The sequence below is a fragment of the Micromys minutus genome, assembly GCF_963924665.1.
Source record: "Micromys minutus genome assembly, chromosome: 6".
Classification (NCBI taxonomy): Eukaryota; Metazoa; Chordata; class Mammalia; order Rodentia; family Muridae; genus Micromys; species Micromys minutus.
In genome coordinates this window covers 80,370,654-80,393,861 of record NC_137975.1, presented here as the reverse complement: position 1 = coordinate 80,393,861, position 23,208 = coordinate 80,370,654, and the positions used below count along the sequence as shown (strand labels likewise).

General features: G+C 48.1%; 1 protein-coding gene across 3 annotated transcripts in view; it reads right to left on the bottom strand.

The window, feature by feature from the left end:
* Positions 1-14,797: 14,797 nt before the first annotated feature.
* Positions 14,798-23,208, bottom strand: part of DUSP22 (dual specificity phosphatase 22) — a 49,728-nt gene continuing 41,317 nt past the window's right edge. For 2 of the 3 annotated variants that reach the window (XM_080917741.1, XM_080917743.1), the window contains 3 exons: positions 20,118-20,192; positions 17,884-18,055; positions 14,798-17,410 (listed from right to left, as the gene is read on the bottom strand). In XM_080917741.1, coding sequence (XP_080773867.1) covers positions 17,228-17,410; positions 17,884-18,055; positions 20,118-20,192 — 430 coding nt within the window. In that variant the 3' untranslated portion in view covers positions 14,798-17,227. The remainder of the gene's footprint in view (positions 17,411-17,883; positions 18,056-20,117; positions 20,193-23,208) is intronic. The other variant, XM_080917742.1, reaches the window with a different exon arrangement.

Below are 23,208 nucleotides of genomic sequence, written 5' to 3'. Positions count from 1 at the left end.
AGAAATATGTGTGGTACACATGCACGCATGCACACACACACACACACACACACACACACACACACACACACACACACACACAGGTAAAACTCATACATAGTTTTAAAACCCAGTAGGACTTGAGGGGCAGGATGGCAGGCAGCTCCAGCTCTCCAGCCATTCTATGGAACTTTCTGGAGACAGCAGCAGAGCTTCTTCGTTACTCTTCTGAGACTTCCTGAGGACCCTCCATGAGCAGGTGAACCGTGGGCTGTGGTGCAGAACCTCACTGGCAGCTTCTTTATAAAATCATGCATGGAGTCCCTGCTCCATCATTTTTAACTAAGTAACCCCAGCAGTTTCCCATTGGCCAGATAGATATTCAGGGTCCGAAATCCTCAGTCTGCAGTTGGCAGGGAGCCGCAGGAAGTGAGATGAGGCACCGCCTTCCTCCACTGTCAAGCCCTCCTGATTCAGTGAAAATAAAACCAATCTCCTTCTCTTTTCAAAGGCATGGAAACACCTCCCAGGAGAGGGGCAAGAGTTCAAAACCCCTCTGAATTCTCTGTGCAGTGTGGTAACTCCAGCTAATTAGCATACACACAGCTTCCCACCTACTTAACTTTTCAACTCTGCAGTACATTAACTATAGTCACATGATGTGTGATCAATCTCTTTAACTGCATGGCGTGTGCCTATTTCAAAACATTTCAGACACAATATTTTGATCAAATTAAAAAAAACAGATTAAATCACAGATTAACATGTGCTGTGCTCTTCGGGAGGAGAGATCGTTTATAAACACGGGACAGTGTATCGTCACTTGGCAATTTGGGAACCAGCTTCTGCCAAGGGCTAGAGCCAGAGGGAAGTTTGCCATTTTTTTTTCTCTTTCTCCCCCCTCTCTCCCTCTCTCTCTCCCTCCCTCCCTCCCTCCCTCCCTCCCTCCCTCCCTCCCCCCCTCTCTGTCTCTCTCTCTCTCTCTCTCTCTCTCTCTCTCTCTCTCTCTCTCTCTCTCTCTCTCTGTGTGTGTCTCTCTCTCTCAGATCACTCTTTAGAACCTGGGGAAACATTTTATGGGTGCCACAGTCACACTTAAAAATAATAGTAACTCAAACCCTCTTATCTACAAAGTAAAATGTCTCCAGAGTATGAGTGAGAAAGGCACACTGGAAGGAACAGTCAAGAAGTGGGATATATTACCTGCTTCATCTATGAATTCGGGTGAGGTCAGGGGACGGAACACAGCTCTGTGGTAAGGGTTTAAAGATAACTGTCTTCCTATAGGGAAATCTGAGCTTCCAAAGAGACAGGTTGTCCCCAGCTGTCCCATCAGTCACAGAGAGACAGTTTTGTGGGGCTCTCTGAGGTTCACCTGGCCATGGACTCTGGCAAAGATGGGCACTGAAGGTTTTCAGCCCTGCCCGCTAACCCTTACGACCTGCCCTCGAAAATCAGAACACAGATTCCTAGAAAAAGTACATGAGGGAGGAGGGAGGAGGGTGGGAATTTGCATTTCTTTCCTTCAATGGGAGGACAGAAGGAGAGTGGGAACAAGAACGGAGTGGGGGAGGGAGGTGCACCTGTTGGGCTCTGTTGTAGTTTCATCCTGTCCTGTGTCTCTGGAGGCCAGTTAAACGTTCAGTTCCTGTGACTCTGGTATTTCTGGAAAATTGTTTTAAGGAGCAAAAGATGCTTTCCCAGGTATTGGAAAGAAGGGTACAGGCAGTGCCCCCTTTGCATCTTATTCCTTGTGCCTTGATTCTTCCCCTCTCTTTTCTCACTAGCATGTAGATGCCCCTAGGCCAGTGCTTGCTGGAAGAATCCATGGGGCTTGAACATGGCTCCAGATTCAGAGAGAGAGAGAGAGAGAGAGAGAGAGAGACCATATTGAGCAGAGTAGGCACTGGCTTGAATTCACATGGCCATTATAATAACATAGAATTAGACATGTTGATACAGAACTCCAGCATGCATCGGTGAGTGAGAACAAGCTGCTGGGAAAAGGCTGACAAGGCGTTGGGATTGCATCTCTCTCAGGAAGCATGGAGACGAGGCCTGCCTTCTTCTCAGATTGCACAGGCACACAGACTGCTGGGATGATATGAACCTGCTCTTATTTGAAGATGGTGGATTAAGTCTTTATCCATCTGTGCAGTGAGAACAAGAAGGCCTGGAAGTTTCTTGAAACCAGAGCTGGAATGTTTTTGCACCATTGATGGATATATAGATTTATGTATATTTATAACATATAAATACATTCATAAATATACATGTATATGTATGTGTATGTGTATATGAATATGTATATGTATATGTGTGTGTATATATATATATCCCCCTTCCTTCCCCCCCCGCCCGGTCTGTGACATGTATACACAAGTGTAGGTGTCCTCAAATTCTTCTTGAGCTGGAGTTACAGGAAGGCACAGGCCGCCCGGCGTATTTGCTGGAACAAGGATTAGGCCTTCTGCTTCAGGCGGGTGTTTCTCCCAGGCTGCCTGTGTTTTCTTGTCACCACAGAGCCTCGTGGGTGGAGGCAGAGCTGCCCACTGGAGCAAAAGAGGGGTCAGACTGAGGGGAAGCCGCACTGGGTAGCTGAAACGCTGCTGTTTACTTGACAAATTCCCAAAGGTTCCTGTGCCGCATCCGTCCCCTTATGTTAGTGAGCTCCAGACAGAGCTCCCTGCTGCTAATTCATCATTGCATAAAGCCACAGAGAACTGGGGGATAGGATTCCACCTCTTGGCATCCCAGTCACCCTGGAGAGAAGAAGATTCAAACAGCCAGCCAGTCCCTGGTCTCAGATAAAAGAAATATTTTAACTCTGGCTGATATCTTCTTGCTAACGCAAGGTTTAATGCTGTGCCAAAGGTTGGGTGATAAGGGTTTTAGTTTTGTTTTCTTAGATCTGTTTTCTTTCCAATTCTACCCCTGTGCAGACTTTACCACTTCTCATTAAGAATAACACAGATCCAAAATCTTGATAGTTCTTCATCTTGGGATTTTATCTGTGCTAGCAAGTACTTCCTGTTTTTAACATTTTAAATGTTTTAAACATTATATATATGTGTGTGTGTGTGTGTGTGTGTGTGTGTGTGTGTGTGTGCGTGATATCAACCAGGAGACAAGAATTACCCACCCCCTCCCTCGTTTCTCCCTCTGGCGAAAAATACATACAAGTCAATAATATATTAGAGGACTCCGGAACTTACTCAGACGGTTAAAAGAAGAGATCAAATCACAAGCACCTGTGTTTTAGATATACACAGATTGGACACAGCATCAGTGCCACTGACCTGCAAGTCACTCAACAGAAGATTAGCACCGAGTCCCTCTAACTTACAGAAGAAGCCCTAAAGACAAGCGAGTTCCAGGGAAGGATCCCTAGTCAGTGACTGTCACTTAAGAGGCTGTTCTTTGTCTTCTGCCATCAGCATCGATCTGTAACGGATGCCAGTAGCATCCTCTAGCCCAGGTGTGACAGGCAAACAGACCCCCATACATCACCACATGTTCCCCCAAAGGGGCACCATCAGCTCCAGCAGAGGTTGTCCTCTACTCGGCATAAGCCCTTGAGTTCGCTAAAACAAACAAACAAACCCAGATAAGTCAAGTAAGGCTTGCTGCTACAGGCTGCAGCAGGGCAAATCTCAGCTGCCTTACACAGGAGACAAGATGCCAGACAGGGAATACTGCACAGCATGTGCTGTATGATTCTGGGTCAATGCAATGTCCCTGAACAGTAACTCTACAGGGACCAAAGGGAGTTGGAGTTGGGCAGAGATGGCAGTTGGAACAGGAACGCAGTGCAGGGGGCAGGCCAGCCCCACTAGGTGATGAATGTATTCAGAAACCAGACTCTGAAGATGGCCAAGCAACTTGGTGGATTCCCTGCAGTCACTGAATTTATACTTTAGATGGTTGTGTTTTACGGTATTTAAAATCCTGCCAAGCAGTCTCTCTCTTTTAACTATGTAAAATCAGTGGTTGGCAACGTAGAAAAGGAGGAGAAATTCAAAACAGGGACACCCTTCATGTTGAGCTGTCTCATTTAAACAGAGGTCAGATTCCCTGTGTTCTGTCTGCCCAGAAGACAGTTACAAGAAGCTCACAATATTTTTGCTAGTCAGACAGCTGCAGAGTCTGTTAGCACCTGATGTGACCCAACGGGCTGTTTAATTAGCCCTGGCCTGTATCTTGTATGGAAAATAGTGTGTATGCATGGCCACTCATGTTCAACATGGCCAGGAAGGTGGCAAGCCAGCAGCATAGATACGTCTTATAGGCAGTCTGTGAGAATATGAATAAATTCAAGCCAGTGGTCCAGTGCACCTAGTAGAACACAATTATCTAAAGGGAAAAATGTTAGAAACCACACAGAATCCCCCATTCTCCCTTCAAACTTCTGCCATAGCAAGATTAAAAACAAAAGTAAAGGCCAAACACGATTTTGTTTTTCTCTGTCCTTCGGTTTATACGGCAGATGCTGACATTATTTGCAGAAATTCCAGGGACTCTCCTTATAAATATGGTGTAGCAGTGGTCTTCTTGGAGCACATTAGCTGCTGTCAAGATCACTACAAAAACATTCAAGGTAGGAGAGTGTCGTGTGTGTGTGTGTGTGTGTGTGTGTGTGTGTGTGTGTGTGTGTGCGCGTGTGTGTTTAGAGCCCTTTCCCTAGTCTGGTTATAGACACCGACAGACTGAAGACATGGCCCCATGAACATGTTTAGCATCTTCAGTCCAATTCCTAAACAAAACGAGAAATAGGTCAGAAACTGGGGCTTGGGGCAAATTTTCCCAAGACCTCATTTTGGTAAAGTCTGGGGTTAAAAAAAGGTTACTAGGGCAAACTCATTTCATTGCTTTATTGGAAACTGTGGTCAATGAAGAGAAGAGGTAAGTTAGGAAGTTCAGACTCCTAACAGTCACACAGAAAACAACACTCCCTTGTCTTGTGGATTAACCATCTAATGTCACTAGAACTGAGGAAGGCTGGCCCCATTCCCTGGCTCAGCAAACTGAGGTCTGCAGCTCTGGGTCTGTTTGAGGATGGGGAGAAGGCTTCTAGAGAGGCAAAGAGCCTACCTAGTGCCTGGTACCACTTTGGAAAAAGCTGATGAAGTAAACATTTCTGATTAGTCCTGGTTTGGAAATCTGGAATTAGAGGGCGCCAGTTAATTCACAGGATCCCTGCAGCTTTCTGGGGAATCCCACAAAGACATCTTTTGGATTTTCAGTGATCAGCAGGTGCTGTGGGCTCCATACAGCATGGCTTCTCCCATGTACTGCCTGCGGGAAATGCATCCCTTCACTTCCTGGCCTGGCTCCTTGGGCAGGATTCAAATGGTTTAGAGGCAAAGGTCTTAGAAACACAGAAACAGGACTCAGTTCCCACCTCCCTCTCCTTGTCAGCTTTACAGCTGTAAGCTGCAGAGGTCATGTTGGAAAGGTTTTCGCATGGAGAGCTGTGAAATGCCATGTTCCCTCTGTGGATTCCTGCCTTCTGGCCTGGGAGTGGACACCTACAGGAGGCAGACCTTACACGGCATCCTTTCCTACCCAAGAATTTCCTAAAAGGTCTTTTTTTTTTTTTCAGGGACTCAAGCTTTTTGTTTTTAATGTTTTGGAGCAAAGCAATGGCACCTCTAAGGTTGGAGGACATCCACTGTGACTTTACAATTATTTCCAGTTAATATTGAAGGCTTTGCACTAGATTGGATAGTTTTAATTTCTTAAACCACAGTTGGGGCATTGTTCTCCCTGGCAGTGGTGTGGGGGCAGCCCAGGCACCCTGTCACTGGGGTACCTGCTTGACCTAAGTCACATTCCAATGGCCCTGTCTGAGTAGTTCTAGAGCCACAGATCTCATCAACACTACCAACATGAGTGACGCTGCCTCCTTCCTACTGTTTGTGTTTACTAACTTGTAAACCGTAGGTGTAACTGCGTGGCTCTCACAGGCTTGTTGGGAAAAAGGGGTCAGTATATGTGGGTGTGCCCCACGAATGAAAAGCAGTTGACAGAACATACCAAATTGACTAAATTAAATTAGTTTTCTCAGTCTCAAAGTGGAATTCTTTATCATTTTAGAGAATAAAATAATTGAAGTTTGAAGGAGAAGTTCAGGCCAGGAAGCCCTGAGTTTTCTTTTAACCCCCCCAAAAGAACCATGATGAAAGATACTATGAATAGCTCTGTACCTCGGGGCCCAGTGACCCTGCTCTGTCAGTGTGCTGGCTTTGGTGTCTGTTGAGATCCTCTACAGAGTAGAACTCTGGGTATTCCTCCTGCCTCGAGAAACCTTGGGAACTGCCACAGTGAACTTTGCTAACAGTAGCTTCAGAGCAAAGAGCAGCAGGTTCTTCTGAGAAGTCTGAGAAGATTGTGAGAAACGCCGTGAATGAAACCATGGGAAGGAGAGGCTCTCATGTCGTAAGTGTGTGGATCTGAGTGACCGGTGACAAGAATAATATCGAAGGTCTGGGTCAAAGGTCTCAGCCGGAAGTGGAGAAGCCAGAGAATGGCTGTTGAAATGGATCTGATGGTACCAGGCTTTTTTCTTTGACCCTCCCAGGAGTTCACAAACAAATTAACAAAACAAAACAAGCAAAATCCAAAATAATAACAAACACCAACCCACCAACCAACCCACCAACCAACACACCAACCAACACACCAACCAACCCACCAACCAACACACCAACCAACACACCAACCAACACACCAAATAAACAAACAACCAAACAAATAAACAAAACCAGCCTAGAGGATCCGGCACACTTCCACCACTGGGGCCACCATTAACCCGTAGCTGACAGTAGGTGAAGGCATTAGGGCATGGAGTCCCTGGAATTCCTTGTCAGGTTCTCCTATGCTAGGCCATTCTATGTTGTGATGAAGACCCAGGCCCTGTCCTCGAGGGGCACCAAGTTGCTGGAAGACTGGAGCCCTACTCCATAGACATTTCCATGGTAGTTCCAAGCTCAGGAGGGAACATTGGATGGCTGGGAGTCAGAAAACATCAGCTACTTCTGTGGTGGGAGTGATGGCTGTAGGAAGCTGCATCTACACAGGAGTCTAAACAACTCTGAAATGTTCAAGGGAATGGACACTTTTCAACCACACCAATAGGAATTCTTTGAAAAAGAATGGGCTAAGGGGTCAGCCTTCCTTCCTGTGACAGCTAGACTTTCCTGTGTTGGCTCTTTTCATGGAGGGGAAGCCACAGGAGCCCCACTCAGGGGCTCTTACCAAGTTCTCTAAAATAACCAAAGAAATATTCAGTTGTCCCCAAGGATGGGTCAGAAGCGTGAAAAGGGCACGTGGAAAGTCAGAGGCTCTTCATTTTCTCTCTGTAGAAACAATGGATGGAGTCAGCTGGACCAGTCCCAAGTATTGGAAGCTCCAATAAAAGTAAAGATTAAAACAAGGAGGTGGGCGTCCCAGGAACCACTGATCAGCTGCATTCCCACAAAATGGGGCTTAACAAGAGAGTGACACACAAGCAAGTGCACACTTCTCGTTGGTCATGGAGCCTGTGGACAGAGGCATGGTGGGGACAGTGACAACAGTCACAGTGAAAGACGGTAAGGGGCACAAGAGAAATGCCCTCTGGCTGTCTCCCTAGTGTCTTCCTGCCAGGTCCAAAGGCAGTCCAAGAATGCAGAGCTCTCCCTTTGCGTGCATGATCCACACCCAGGACCCAGGCCCTTCTTCCAAGTTCTCCATGTTCATGTTCACACCTGTCCTTCCGCTCACATCCTGAGCTCAGCGTATGCTCATGGAATGATACTATCTAGTCAGACTGATTGAGAAGTCTGTCACCCTTGAGTCTAGTGTGGCTAAGACAAATGACGCAGACACAGCAGACTGCCCTCTCTCTACCCTGTAGAGGGTGGACTCTTGGGGAAGATGTAGCTCAGCTCACGAAAGACAGCTTCCCCCTGGAGAGTGTCACCTCCAAACAGGCTATAAGAAAGAGCACACGCTGGAGGAGGGGCACAAGTAAAGATGCTTCTAGAATGCTTTCTAAAGCTGAAAGCAGTGACAAGGAAAGCTCTGGCTGCCATGTTCTAGAGCACATGGGTAGCAGACCAAAGCCCTCACCCCAGATCATTTTTAGCTTAATAGTTGGTTATCTCTAACGGTGTTTCTTGGAAGCTCCCAGTTATTAAGACTGTTACCAGACCTCTGACCTCATCTGTGCAATCGCTTATCACACCCAGACCAAAGTCCAAAGAGACATTGGGCAGGACAGCCAGCTTCCCATCAGCTCTTCTGGCTCGCTGCGCTTCAGAAGGGGCAGCCTCTGGATGCCTCTACCTGGGGGCCATATCTTACTGGGGACATCACCTCCTAGCTCCTCCCTTGGACACAGGGGTGGAAGGAGTTCTTGGCAGACTGGCTGCTATAGCAAGCAGTCCTTGCTTCCTTTGTCTTTGTCTTTGCTAATCATCCCTTCATCTGGGGGGCTCTGTTTCCTGCTAGGAGTCTTCAGGTGTCTGCAACCCTATTTTGTAGAAATGCTGGAGAATGGGTCACAGAAAGCCTTCAGTTGATGTTCTGGAGAAAAGTATCCCTCTGCAACTACCCCTCCCCCCCACAGGCAGCTATCTTCCTACAGGGGGCATCCTTTCCAATGGACATGGCTGTCAAGAACCAGCTTCTCCCCACCCCCAGATGATGTTGGCATTTTGAATGGACTAGGAATTTGGGGTACTTCTCGCCAGCAACTATGACCTCACTGTTTTCTGGCTGTGACATTAGAATTCAATTTCATCTGTCAAATGAGGATGCTAGTAAGGCCCATATCCCAAGACTGCCATGAACAGTTTTCAAAAGAAAAATGTCTCAGCCACTGCTCTGAGGGCACACATTTAATGTTCAGTGACAGCTGGCTGTTACACAGTGACTGTCCTGCCATCTTGAGGGAGGTGCTTAGTGATGAGAGAATTCACAAACACAGATGGTACCTAGGAAGATGGTTCTGGCCACATCACTGTCTTGTAAGGAATTTCTGTTGCGCAGGTTGCAGTAGAATTTCCTCAAATGAACAAGTGGCCTGCTCTGGGACTCCCCCAGGTGTTCCAGAGAACTGGATCAAACTGGGCCTCATCCACATTTTCTGTGACAGCCAGGCCGATCATCTGATAAGGAAGCACGCTCCCACAGCTGCATTACTTGGAACCATGCCTCGTATCCCAGGAACATGGATGACTGGATGAGGCCCTGAATATGCAGAGCAGGGAATTTGGCGGGAGGGCAGTGGTTATAGAGCTAAGAGGCCATTTCAGACCACACCATGCCGCTGTCAGACAGAGCCCAATCTGCAAGTGGCCATCATCCACAGCTGAGCAAATTTCCCCTCTCCTCACACCTATCTTCTCTTCTACCTCGGTATGGCTTCACACAAGACCAAAGAGGATCCTAACCTTGGGGCCCAGGCACATGACAGGGTTGCTCCTAAACTTGAGGTCTGAGGGAAATGTATACCTTTTGGGCTTGGAGCCATGAAGGACATGCCCCTTGCAAAGCAGAAAAGAGCATTTCTCTGATGTACATAGAAAGCTTTCTGGTTTCCATTTTTTTCAACATGGCTTCCAACCAATGCTCTGGGTTTCCCCACGGTGCCGCATCTTTCAGAAGGCCTGGTTCCTGTTTGTGCTACCTTAGCAGCTCCTGGGGACAAGAATTGAGGTTGAGAGCAGAGAAGATCATAAGAAGATTCTGAGAGGAGGGGGGGAGGAGGGGGAAGAGGAGGGGGAGGAGGAGGGGGAGAGGGAGAGAGGTCCTGCTTCTGACATGCTCCATGCACACAGAGTTTATAACTGAACTGTGCTGAGCAGGAAGTCACAGCCCTTCTATATCTTTTTCTGGTCCATTGGGCCAGTCAGCATGGCCAATTATAATGGTACCAAAGGGTATTATTCCTCGAAGGAATTGCTCCTGAAAGACCCTTCCCCAGGCTCTGACACCATTTTAAAATACAGACCATTGCACACGGAGCATATACAAGAACAATCCATTCCAAACACCTCTTGTAGTAACCCAGCTTCTAAGTCACTGGCCACCACCCCATGCAATTAGATCATTGAACTGCCCACACTTTCAGACACCTGCTAAGTAGCCCTTTTGGTGACCAGATTCTAATACCTGAATTAAAACCTTCAGAAAAATTAACTGTGAGCGACAAACTCTTATGGTTGATAGTTTGCATAGAGACCTGGAGCCAAAATAAACCTCAACTTGCAGATGTTCAAACATGTGCTGGCGAGTCTTTCCCATGATGGAAAGATGTGGGCTCGGTGCTTAGAGCTCTGTCAGGTGTTTCCTGCAGACCCGAGCTGCAGAGAGAAATGACAGGAACTCGGGGATCCTGGCAATCGTGCTAATCTCACCCTGTGTCTTGACGTCAGGGGTTTCAAGGTGTGACAGGGAAACGTGAACATGACCAGCCTTCAGTGCATGAAATGGTGCCAATCGATCACATGGTCCCCACCTCTGGTGTTCTGCTGCACCTGGGACCAGGGGACGCCACCGAATGGAAACAAAGGAAAGAGGTTTCCAAGTAAGGAGCCGAGGGCAGTGCTTTGTGTTCCTCCATTTCCCTGGCAATAAGGGAAGCAGAACCGCCCTTTGCAGTCTTGGTGATTTCTTGCTAAGTACATATATATACCAGAGTGTTGAAAGCACATTCTTAATAAAATTATTAATAACTCAGGGGCAGGATGGGAGGAGTCAGCTGATGTGGGATGGCAAGGGTGTGACTCTCTGTGTGTTCCCTATTTCTACGATCAGAGGCTGGCATGTGAAGTGACAGTTGGTAATCAGCCCTGGCTGTGGAATATGGACTCATATGCTTCCCAAGCCACTGCCAGGTGCCAAGGAACTGAGGACCTGAATGTCCAGGTACTTGAGCTTGGGGTGTTGTAGACCTGCATGGCACCTGTTACTTCTCTGGAGAGTAAGGATTTCTTTAATAAACAAAAAGCACCAATAAAAACAAATGCCTTGAGTGCACGCATGTTCTCCCCAACCCCACCCCCAACCCCACCACCCCAGTTCCTCTGTGGATAACATACATGTTCTCCCCAACCCCATAGGTCGCCTATCAAGACAGAAACAAGAAAGAATCATCCACTGTGCAGTAAACCAAACCTCAAGCAGGATCTTTTAGTCAGGGAAAAGTGCAAATGCCAAAGTTTAAGGTTAGTACTCTGAGAAACACGACTTACTGTCAACTCAGCTTGGGTAGAGCCTGTGGTACGAATGTGGGTGATCTGCAGGCAACTCATCAAAGATGTCTTCCTGGAGCTAGCAGCCTTGCCTAGCGAGGGGAGATGGAGCCTTCAGGAAACTGTCTTTCCTGTACAGTGTTAGCTGTGTCAACAGCACTCTTGCCAGGGTACACAGCCAGTTCAGGCAGGGCCAGGGCTGCGGCTCCCAAGCTCACGTTGATTCTCCATGCTTGCTCTACAGCCCTGTCCTAATTTGTTTTCCATCACCATGATATGACCAAAAGCAACTTGGAGAGGAAAGGGTTTACATCCTCTTAAGGCTTGTAGTCCATCTTCCGAGGAAGGTGGGGCAGGGACTGTAGGTACCAGGAGGCCAGAAATGAAGCAGAGCCAGTGGAGGAATTGCTTACTGGCTTACTCTCTGTGGCTTGCTCGCTTTATTTTATTTATGTTCTTTTATTACCCAGGACCATGTCCGGGGCTTGCATCCCCCATAGTGAGTCAGGTCCTCCCCCATCAGTCATTAAGCAGGAAAATGCCTCACAGTTACAGGATAATCTGATGGAGGAATTTTCTCAAATGAGGTGCTCTCTTCCCAGATGATCTCATCTTGTGTGAAGTTGACAAGAAAGTAAGCAGATCAGGAGCCCCAGGACTAAGCTGACCCCCCAGAAGTTCTGATGAGACAGATAATTTGGCTGGAAGGAAGCTAGTATCTCCCTCTCAAAGACTAGGACGTTGGAGACTGACTTATCTCCCTCTCAAAGACTAGGACGTGGACTGACTTGTACATTACGGCTCATGAGTCTGGTTCCTGGGTGGACAGACTTGAGTATTTGCTTTGCAGGGCTGTTTGCACAGAGCAATGAGCCTCTTTGGAGATCTGCCAGCTTCTTCTTTAGCATTTCCCTTACATCAAACCTTAACATGGCAGAAGCTCACACAACCCTGCAGTGTAGAGAGCAGTCAGGACCCTAACCCTCACGTCCCCAACAGTCACCAAATTCCTGCTTCTCCTAGTTTCTCTCAACTCCAGTCTCCTTGCCCTCTTGGTTCTCATCACCATTAGCAGGACTTGACCCAAGGTTCTCCTGTTTCTCACCGGAACGGTGGTCACAGCTGCCCCCTTCCCCCTTCATAGGCCTCCAATCTGGCCTCAACAATACACAGGCATAAAACAAAATTCTTGGAACATTTTTGTTTAAAATTCTGTAGATAGAGCGACAGAAGGCACAGAGACGGAATATTGTAGATTGAGGGCCAAACTCAATCTTGGGCTCTTTGGTCACCCAGAACCAGTTATCACCTCCCTGTGTGACTTACCATCATTTTATCAGGCAAAACATCGGATTAAGTTAATTTAGCAGATCAATAGCTTCCACCGAACCCAAAGCTAAGATCTAAAAGCTTAGATACTGTCTGGAGCCCATAACAGGGATCTTCCCACTTCACTTCATTTGATGTCTGGGCTCATGGGTCTAGTATATGTACTAATTTGACTTTCGCTTTTTTAAATATTAAAAAAAATCATTCATGTCACTGACTTCATGTTAGAACACAACATTCAGGACAGCCTGAGTCTTCCTGAGCCACAGACGTTCTGATTTAGTTTAGAATAAACTATTTCACATTTCAATTGTGTGTGTGTACAGATCACACACCTGCTCATTCAGCACTATCCAGGGAGTCCCTGAAGCATCCAAGGAACTCATCTCTAGCACTTGGCCCCGTGTGAAGCTCTCACTCAGGATTAAGCTGCAGGAGAGGAGCACAGGTCAGTGAGACGCACGGGGCTGAGAAGCAGAGAACGCATGTACCACAGTCTCCGTGAGTGACAACTGCCACTACAGGTGGGTTGCTTTTAATTTGGTATGTGCATCCACAAGGTGTCCAGATCCCACTTTCTTGATCTCTGGTATTTTCTGCAAGTGGGAAGCCCCATACTTGATATCTCAAAGCAAAAAGCGAAAGTCAAAACACAGACGTGCTGACAGTAACGGATGAAACAGACACCTCCCGACTCTGCGTGTCATATGCATGTGCGCTTAAGGTACATATGAAGCAAAATCAACTGTAGGTTTATGGGGGGTCCTGTTCTTAAGCTAGTTCATGGTACCCATGAAAACGCTGTAGTTAGGAAGCCACCCCAGATCTAAAACACTTCCCAGTCCCTAGCATTTCCAGTAAGGAATTCTAGTGTGTACCAGTACAGGACTGACCAGGCCAGACCTTTTACAGCCTGGTCTGCAGCTCACCGCTGCCTCTGCAGTGGTCACTGGGGATGGCTTGTGACTCCCAGTGCTGAGCTCTACACCTCCAGGCTTCCCCCACGTGCAGCCCCAGCCTTGCTTCTCATTCCCTCACACCCTGCTGACTTAGATGTCAGGTTTCAAATGAGGCTTAAGTGTTTTCAAGAGCCCTCCCTTAGCACTCCATCCCCCAGGGTTCCTGCACTGCACCAGGGTGGCTGCGCTGGCTCTCTCCTGCTCCGTTGCAGTCACTACTGCAGCCTGCTGTCCTAGGGCCTGGCTGTAAAAAAGACAGAGGCAGCATTTGAGTCAAGGCCTATGTTTGAAGAGAGTCCCTCCTCTGGCTCAGTGACAAGGCTAAGTGACCCTGTGCAGGTCCCAGGTGTCATGTTCAGCATGGTCTATAAGTCAGCACGATTTGATCATGAAGAGGATGTCTCCAGGTCTAAGCAGGTCAAGGCTGCACCCACCCAGGGAGCCCTGACAAAAGCAGGGCTACTGCTATCCAGGGACTTATCATGAGGGTAGGTGCTGGCTTCAGGCTTGAGCCTTCAGTCCATTAAATTATTCCTAGTCTAAGTTTACAAAGTGTAGGGTGATGGTTACACGGTGAGAAACAGGCAGGAAAAGACAGCAGGCTACAAGTCGTCTTGGCTCAGGACTGGGTTTATGCCCAAGGAACCCGATCTCCTGCTCCGCTTTCTTACCCCTATGTAAGCATGACAGTTTTCTTGGGACTGTCACACACCTGCTTTCTGCTGCCTCAGTATCCTCACAGCTTCACAGCTGGTTTGAGTGGCATGCCAAAGGTTCCTTGCCTGACTCACAGAAACGTGTCACGTTCCTACAAGATTACCTGTGTGCATGCAGGAGCTTCCAGGGACATGTGGTCAAGCCCAGGTACATTAACTCCCAATAGTACCTGCCTCTCCTTCAAGCTAAACCTTAACAGATGTAGATAGGAAAATGTAGTAGCTGTCTGTGGACTCCCTGGTCAGTGTATCCCTGTGGTATACATACTAACCCCAGAGAGACCGAATACTCAAAGTGTTCATTCTGCAGGGAAAGTCTTACTACATGTCTGACTTTTACACCCACAGAGGAGCTGTGCTTCTTTCTGGTGCAAGGCTGACAGACACAGGTAAGGACTGAGCTACACCTCCAGCCCCAACAGCCCCAGGACAAGTTTATCTTTTAGTCTTCAGTGTACCTGAAGTTATGTACCCTTCCTAGTGTGTGCTGTTCTGCCTTGTGGAGAGAAGCATGTCCAGAGAAACAGTTGACCTGCATATGCCACAGAAGAATACACTGCGCATGGTGTCATACTTGGTTAACTTGCCCTTTATTAAGAATCTGAATAGCTTTTGGTAGTTCCAACACGTAGAGTAACAACAGTGGATAAAACACACACCAAGAGACATGTCTGGAGCTGGAGAACGTAACGGGGGGCAGAGTTCACACTGCACACTTCCCAGGTGCAGGCTTCCTCCTTGGTAGTGTTCATGAGCAGCAGTTACTATTACAAAACAGACAGAGCTCTTGAGATTATTGTATGAGCACTGGTCAGGTCAAAGGAACAACCACAGCCGTGGAGTTAAGGCAAAGATATTTTCTCTTGCTACAGAATCTCCATAGTTCTTAACATATTCCAACATGATTATACATGCATTCGGTTTAAAATGAAAATGAACAGGTAAACAAATCACTATTGGATTCTTAAAAATCTACGTCACTTTTCTTTTTGGCAGCACCAGCCTGAACTTTGCAATATTTCAGAAACTTCAGGTACATTACAGTCTTCTGAGAAAGGCCCAATACTTCAGAATTCCCGGGGCAGCTGTGGAGAAAGAACATCACTGGCAACAAAAATTAAGACAGTTGAGAACCTATGGACACGTGTAGCTGTTCACACATGTGCACACATGTTCACACATGTTCACACATGTGCACACATGTTCACACATGTTCAGGCTTCACTCCCTATGCTACTGCTTGGCTTGAGGTGACTCATTTTAGCTAAAGATGATGAGTTATTGGGCACCTTTCCTTTTCTCACTACCTATGCAGGGCCTGCACACATGGAGAGTTGACAACCTCACTTTCCCTGGGCCCCAAAGAGCTCCATGCACACAGGAAGACTACCGCTTCTTCCTCGGGAGCTTCTTAAGCTTCAGAGAAACCTGGTTGCAGTATCTTTAGGGAGAGGCGGAGTGTACTTTTCATTTGCATGGTTATGCATGCTTAAGAAATGTGAGCTGGTAGAAAGGACCGTACGTTGCACTGTGCAGAGCTTCCTGGGTGCCTGCTGCCATTAACTTTGAGTTAAGGGGCTCTCATGGCCGAAATATGAGGATTGACCCACTAGAAAACCTATGGAAGCCAAACTGAAAAATTTACTCAATGACAGAAGTATGCTCTTCTCTTCGGTTTCACAAACAAAAGCCACATGACAAACATTCTCAACTATGAAGTAGAGTTGACTGGGGTACCAAAGAAACCCAAACCTTAAAGAAGAAAGGAAGATAGAAAGAGAGAGAGAGAGAGAGAGAGAGAGAGAGAGAGAGAGAGAGAGAGAGAGAGAGAGGAGGAAGAAGAGAGGGAGGGAGGAAGGAAGGAGGAAGGAAAGAAGGAGGAAGGGAAATGGGAGGAAGGAGGAAGAGAGGGAAGGAGGAAGGAAGGAGGGAGGGAGGAAGGAAGGAGGGAGGAAGGAAGGAGGGAGGAAGGAGGAAGGAAGCCTCATGAGGTAGCTGAGTCAAAGGTCTAGTCCACAGCATATGACAATGAGCTCACTGAAAGCTTAGGCATTTTAAATCACAAACTGCTACAGTGTTGAATAACCGTTTCTTTCCAGTTCCTGCAAGTACATGCAATCCTGAGACGAGACCCCTGCAACCAGAGGCTAGCCAGAGGCTGGAGTGAGTAAAAGCAGACAGGAGGTGACTAGACCTCTGGTATAGGGCTGCTGTGTCTCAGGTTGTCCCTGTCACCATACTGTATCACCATGGAAGTCAAATGGCTCTGGACCCACCCAGAAGCAGGCACCAGGTGGAACTCAGGGACGTGATGAGCTGGCAAGTGGAGCGAGAGTGGACCCAGCAGGGAGGCTGAGGTCTGCACACTTTTCAATTCCAAGACAACGCTCACAAAGCCCTCCCTTGTTTGCACACATAGCACTTTCTGGGATTATGCCACCCTTCCTCTGGAGGGTCCTGTCCTTTCCCCTTTACCATCTGGAGATCTGGAACACCCGTTTCCAGCTGCCCACTCCCTGAGCTCTCACCACAGCCACAGACTTACTTGGTGAGCAGCTGTTCAGGCTCAGATGACTTCCATGTGGACTGAGCGTGACCATCACAGTTCTGGCAGCGGGTTATGACTCTCGGCACCATAAACACTCAGTTCCCACATGCAGAAACATATCTACATGTATACATGTTCACAATGCATACATTTGTAGGTATAAATGCACTCTTATACACATACATGCACACCCACACTCTTGCACACATACGAGAAATACACAGTGGCCGGGCAGCATCCCAGGCTGGGCAAGTTCAGGTGAGGAAAATAATGGGTGAAGACAGGAGAAGGGAAGAGCCTGAGCAGGGCGGGGCTCTGGGAAGGAGCCCTGAGCGCTCCACCTCACTGTGGCCTCCTCTTGTAGTCCTCAGAGGCAGGAGCCAGCACACCAGGCACACCAGCACACGGGAGGCAACCCAGAAGAGCCGCAGCAAGAAGGCAAACGCCAGCTCTCTGTTAGGTCTCTGTTGTGTAGTTATTGTAGGTAAGAGGAGGCAGGGCTGAAAAGCTGCTCCACCGCCTGCTGCCAGGCCGGGGCTCCATGCGCCCTTGCTCTTTATATTTACCCAGAATATTTTTGGCTTCTTCTGCATCCCGCAAAGGATTCTCTCCATATTCTTCTCTCAGCCATTGCCGGTACTGGAGAAGTTGGAAAGAAATCCCAAATGTTACACACGCATGAATTCCCAATGAGTCTCACCTCTTAAGCAATGGTGAAGTTTCCACATACAAACATGGAAATAAAAGGACACTCACTGGGTATCAATCGTAGCTTTGTGGTTGACAGCCAATGGCAAGCAAGGGAAATAGCTGCTCCTTTAGCTATCTGATATTCAAGCTCATGACTTGGAAATCTGCTGACTATGCATCTACTTAGCAGACTTGGAACAGTTATGTTCTTGTGACATCTGCCTGTGATAACACCAAAGCATGGGATCTGTGGCTGCAGAGCAGGACCACACAGGATGCAGGATGACTCTGAGGAATGTGGAGGAAACCCTGGGCCCAAGCACTTCTGTGGGTCTTCCAGTTACACGTGCCACAATTCTCAAAGTGCAAGTGTGGCCCAGTGTGGCTGTTGACATCTGAAACGTTCCCCCAGAGACACTCACCTGGTGCACTTCATGTTTCTCAAACTCCTGCAGCTGTCTTTGGAAGCCCAGGTTGGGGTTGGCACAGGACCTCCCCGCACGGACGGTGTGTAAGGCATCTTCCCAGCCGAAGTCGGTGACAGTCATGATGTACGCGATCACCAGTGTCACACTCCTGGAGACCCCAGCCAGGCTGCAGGACCGGGACAGACACATGTTGCCAGGGTAGTTTGGGAATTGCAGATCCATCTCCACCATCTAAAGGAGCCCATTTAAAGAGCCTGTCTGCCTTCAGGGTTTCATGGCTTAGTAGAGAATTATTCAGGATCACAGCAAGAACTGTCCTCTTCTGTAGATGCTGGGGCTCAACATTCTACAGGAATTTCATTTTCATTTTCCATAGGCTTTCTATGGGCTATGCTCTGGATATTTTCTAGTTCCTTGGGCAATAATGTAAGTGCAGCACACAGAGGGGTTTGGGGCTTCCAACCCTCTGCAACAATTCCAGCCGAAACCAGGACTAGGCTCAGAGGCTTCATGGCTTTCTTAACTACCATAGAGGAAGTCTAAATCTATGATTTTTAAAGGATATGAAAATCAGGTCTAGAGTGTTCTAGTGACAACAAGAGTAACCCCCTCCTCAGCACCAGGACGCTTTATTAAGAACTTGCAGGAAGATTTAAACAACCCCCTTAGGCTACAGTTCTTTATATGAATTCACCAGGAACCTGGAGAGACCCAGGGTTTGGGGTTTCAGAATCTGTACCAACTTCCCACAACTGCACTCCCAAGGCACTTTAAACCAAATGTAAGGGAAGGCTGAAGTAACCATTGTTCGTATGGCTATACCACCTACTTAAAACAGTACAGCAAAACAAACAAACAACCCTCCCCTAAACCCCTGCAATTATTTAATATATATAAACACAAATCTGTGTAAATCTGCAAAATACCATTCTTCAAGCTACCAAAGTATCTCCTGTCCTTTTCTGCTTTTATAGGTTACTTGCTCGAGGCTTTTGGGTGTGGCTTCTCTCTACTGTATCTGTCTTGGCTGTTACCGGCACAGCACCAAGAGTTAGCACTTCATATTGCTTGCGCTGCCAGGGTGGGCGCTTTCACTCAGCCAAGACTCACGCTTTCAGTTAATTAACGCCACGCATCATTCAAGACGGAGGGGAGGTGATCAGTCCTCCCTGCAATCTGGCAGAGTCCTGGATCACTGCCGGTGAGAACACTCACCCAGAGCACCGTGCAAACACTGCGCTTACTACGTAAGCTGGCCTGCCTTCCTAGTCACGGTGTGTACTGGTGTGCATGTGCAGTGGCCCTTTCTGCCCATGGGGCACCTTATGAGAAGCACATGGTACTTGGTGCCCTGACACGTCCTATGCATCTGTCAGTGACATGTGGTGCACATGTCACAGTGCACACAGCAGCACAAGAGCTGTTACTCTACATTGTCTGAGAAATGAGGACAAGAAAAACACGCACATGTTCGGTATAGACATCCTTTTCCTGGATATCTTTGACTCATGGGTGACATAGTGAGTTTGGAACCAAGGATATGGAAGACTGACCTTCCCTGTATGATAGAAAAGTACAGGAGCCTGCAGGTGGGCCACTGTCGCTAACATGTTTACTTCTAAGGATGCTGGGATCATTTTAAAGTAAACTACTAGAGCCAAACACACTCAACAAAAGCCCCAGCCGGCATGGAATGGAGTTAGTTTGATGTTACAGAAATGTATCCCTAAGCCCCCATGGCTGCTGCTGCGGTAGGTGTGAAGACACAGGGCTTGGGAGTGACCACCATGGGGCCTGGTGTGAGCTTATCAGGACCAGCTGACACATGGAAGGCTGTTCAATGAAATGCCATGCTACAAATGACAGTCCTCTGTGCCACTAACCTTGACAATGTAACAACCTCTAGAAATCCCATCAGTGACCGAAGCAGAAACAAAGCAAAGCCAGTCGGATTTCTTCCAGAACAAGGCGGTAGGGAAGGAGCAGGGCAGGAGCACAGCACGCATGTGAGATGTTGCTCCAGCACCACTCCCGCGTGCCCGCTGCCATGCTGCTCCGTGTGACGGCTAAAAACTCTAACTCTCCGGAGCGCTGGGCCCCCGGTTAAAAGCCTTTTATACGCTGTGCGGGTGAAGGGGTTTTATCACAGCCTTAGAACAGCAGCTAAGACAGAAAGACATCAACTGGGAAGGGAACTGATGACAATGTATCAAGCAGGAGTCACATACCAGTGTACAAGGCAGCTCTCACCCTGCAGTCGGCACTCGTGAATGAATTTAATACTTTCTTTGAAATGTCTGGTCCTGTGCAGGAAAAAAGGTAACAGGTAACATTTACAATTTAACATCTGTCAAAAGAACAACTGCTGTGATTTCCTAGGATGTGAGAGTCTGCCCCTCGGGGGCCATGCTGTCTCAGCTTTACGCCTGGCTTCCTATGTTTGCTCTGCTGTCACTCTGGCTGTGAACCCTGCACAGCCACGGTGGCTTGGAGGACTTTCCCTGTTGTGTGGACTAGCACTCTCTGAGGAGCTCCCTGCTCAGCCTTATCACCACTGCAGCTCTGCAGCCGCTGCTGGAGCTGCGGGAAAGCAACCCTTGGTTTCAGCCCTGTTCTGCCACAAGCAAGGACAATGGCTCCAGAGGAGACCTGACGTGGTGTCGGTTTGCTTTGCAAATTCCAGTTTGCAATGATGGTGAATATCACAGTTCTTTATTCTGACCCTTATCCCTTTGGGTCACTTCTTTTCTGGGCACTTGTTCAGCACACAACTATTCAGAAGAGCCACTGTCAAGTTCCCAGGCTATGTGTGTGCTTTTCACCACACGGACGGAGATCTGCACAGTAGCAGGTAGCAAGTGAGGGTTGGGAGGTGTGGGCACAGAACCTTTTACCAGGTCTGTTCTACCTTCAGATGGTTTCCAAGCACAGAACCCCCCCAAGCTGCCGATTCGCCCAATTCACTCACTTCTCTACAAACACTGAGTACTGGCCATTTAGGCTGAGAGACATTATGGGAAGGAATAATTCTCCCTGCAGAATGACAACACAAATAAAATGAGTCAGAAAAGAAGCTCAGTGAGTTATGCTGGCAAGGGGCAGGAAGTGTTTTCATTGATGAATGCACATACAAAACACACACACACACAGACACACACACACACACACACACACACACACACACAGAGAGAGAGAGAGAGAGATGCCTGCCAACAAGTGTCACCAAGTGGAGAATCCAAGTGTACCAACCTAAGGGCACTGACTGCTACAGACATCTCCACAGCACAGCACAGCACACTGATTTCTGGCAATTTTTCCAGGAAAAAGACTCCTAGATGTGAGCACAGGACTCAGTGTTGTTCCCAATGGCCAGCAGCAGGCAGGACCACGTCCATCCTAAACCCTGCACCTGGCAGCAACTGTGCCCAGGAGTGAGGCGTGTGAACAGGTGGGAGGGGCGAGTGCACAAGCAGACCAACGGCTGAGCAGGAGAGCAGAGCTTCTCATGCTACAAGCCAGACCAGCTACCTGCAGTTGGCTAGGATGCACCTCTGGTCAAGCTCCACCTCTGTGCTATCAGCCCAGGACACTGATTCAGTTATAGGCAGCAGAGTTCTCAGGGGAGGAGTCCCGCAAGCTCTCCCTTTCTGAGGAAAGATGCATCTAGCCTCTAGCCTCCAGCAGACAGCTACTGACAGCTGTGTTTTAGAAGCACAGAACTCCAGGATAAAGTGTTTCGGAAAGAGAAGCTATGTTCCTACAGATGCCAGAGCTTTGCTGGTACCCCTGGGAGAACCACTCACAGGCTTCTCGGCAACATCTCTCCTTGAGACACCATCAAAGAGAAAGTCCACTTGCAGCAAACGCCCTCTTCTTCATACTAGCACCTAATTGAGGGACTACTGGCCCAGACCACCTCACCTAGGTACAAAGTGTCTTGTGATGGCTCATTTTATGTTAACCTGATATAGGCCAGAGTCATATTTGGAAGAGAACCTCAATTGAGAAAAGTTTCCTCACCAGATTGACCCGTGGGCAAACCTGTCGTGCATTTTCTTAATTAATGATCCGTGTGGGAGGATCCAGCTCACTGAGGGCAGTGGCACTCCTGAGCAGGTAGTCCTGTGTGTTAGCCAGAAGCAGGATGAGCAAGCCATGGAGATGAAGCCAGTAAGCAGCACTCCTCCATGACCTCTGCACCAGCTCCTGCCCTGACTTTGCAGGGTGATAGACTACATGCTGTAAGATGACATAGGCTCTTTCCTAGACTCAAGACATTAGGCTCCAATCTGCCTCACAGTTATACAGTGGTACCACCCTTCTTGCAGGAGACAGAGGCTAGACTCCAGACCTTAAACTTGACAGACTCTAAGGTCACTTCAGACCAGCTGAACCACATAGGATGGCCAGATGGCAAATTCCTTTTTCCTAGTTCTGTCCACTCTGTGGTTGTCCAGAGTGTACTGGGGCCCCTGGGGTCCCTGTCCCACTGCAGGTCCTACCTTGTGGTGGTTCTCTTCTAGTTGGGAAATCGCTAGTCTACAAGCATGGACAAGGGGTAGAGCACCAGTGTCACAAAAGCAAAGCCAGGAAGCAATGAACGAGAGCTGCCCAGGTGAAGGAAGAAGCTGCAGACTGCCTAAGAGCATTTAGCAATGAGCACAGTGGTGCAAAAGCCAGCTGAGCTCCTCTGAGTGCACACAGGACTCAGAGTCTTCAGGAAGTCACTGGTTCTACAGTCTCATTAAGATCTTGCTGAGGAGTCAGGCCAATTCCTCTACTGAGGCCTCCCTGGGAGCAACTTCTCTTATCTGTTTTTCAGACCTCCATGTCCCAAACCCACACACTATGGGATCAGGCTTTCTATGGACTGTGAGGCAGAACTGAATTCAAGAGCCAGCCTCGCTGCATCTGTGTTGAGCAACACCCAAACCTGTGCTGAGCCCACAATAGCGTGTAGAAGATCACTTGCTCCCCCTGACAGCCTTTCCATCCTTTGGTTTGCGTGTCTATATGAGATAGAGACTAGATCAACAATGACACACAGGATGCTGTTTCTGGCCACCAGTGTGCTGGGGGCAAGGACTGTAGAGCCCCAGATGTTTCAATCTAAGACACAGTGATGCCTCAGGAGAACATGCAGAACTCCACCGTGAGTTTGACTCAGACACACAAATCAGGCACAAGGCCAAGCCAGGCAGACATTCCTAGAAATGCCTTTTACAAGAAAGGCCAGGAGGTGGCCTGGCCCAGTGCTGCAGAGACAGAGGTGTATGTGGGTTATTTCCAGGGAAAACAATGACATAAGTCCCAACTCTG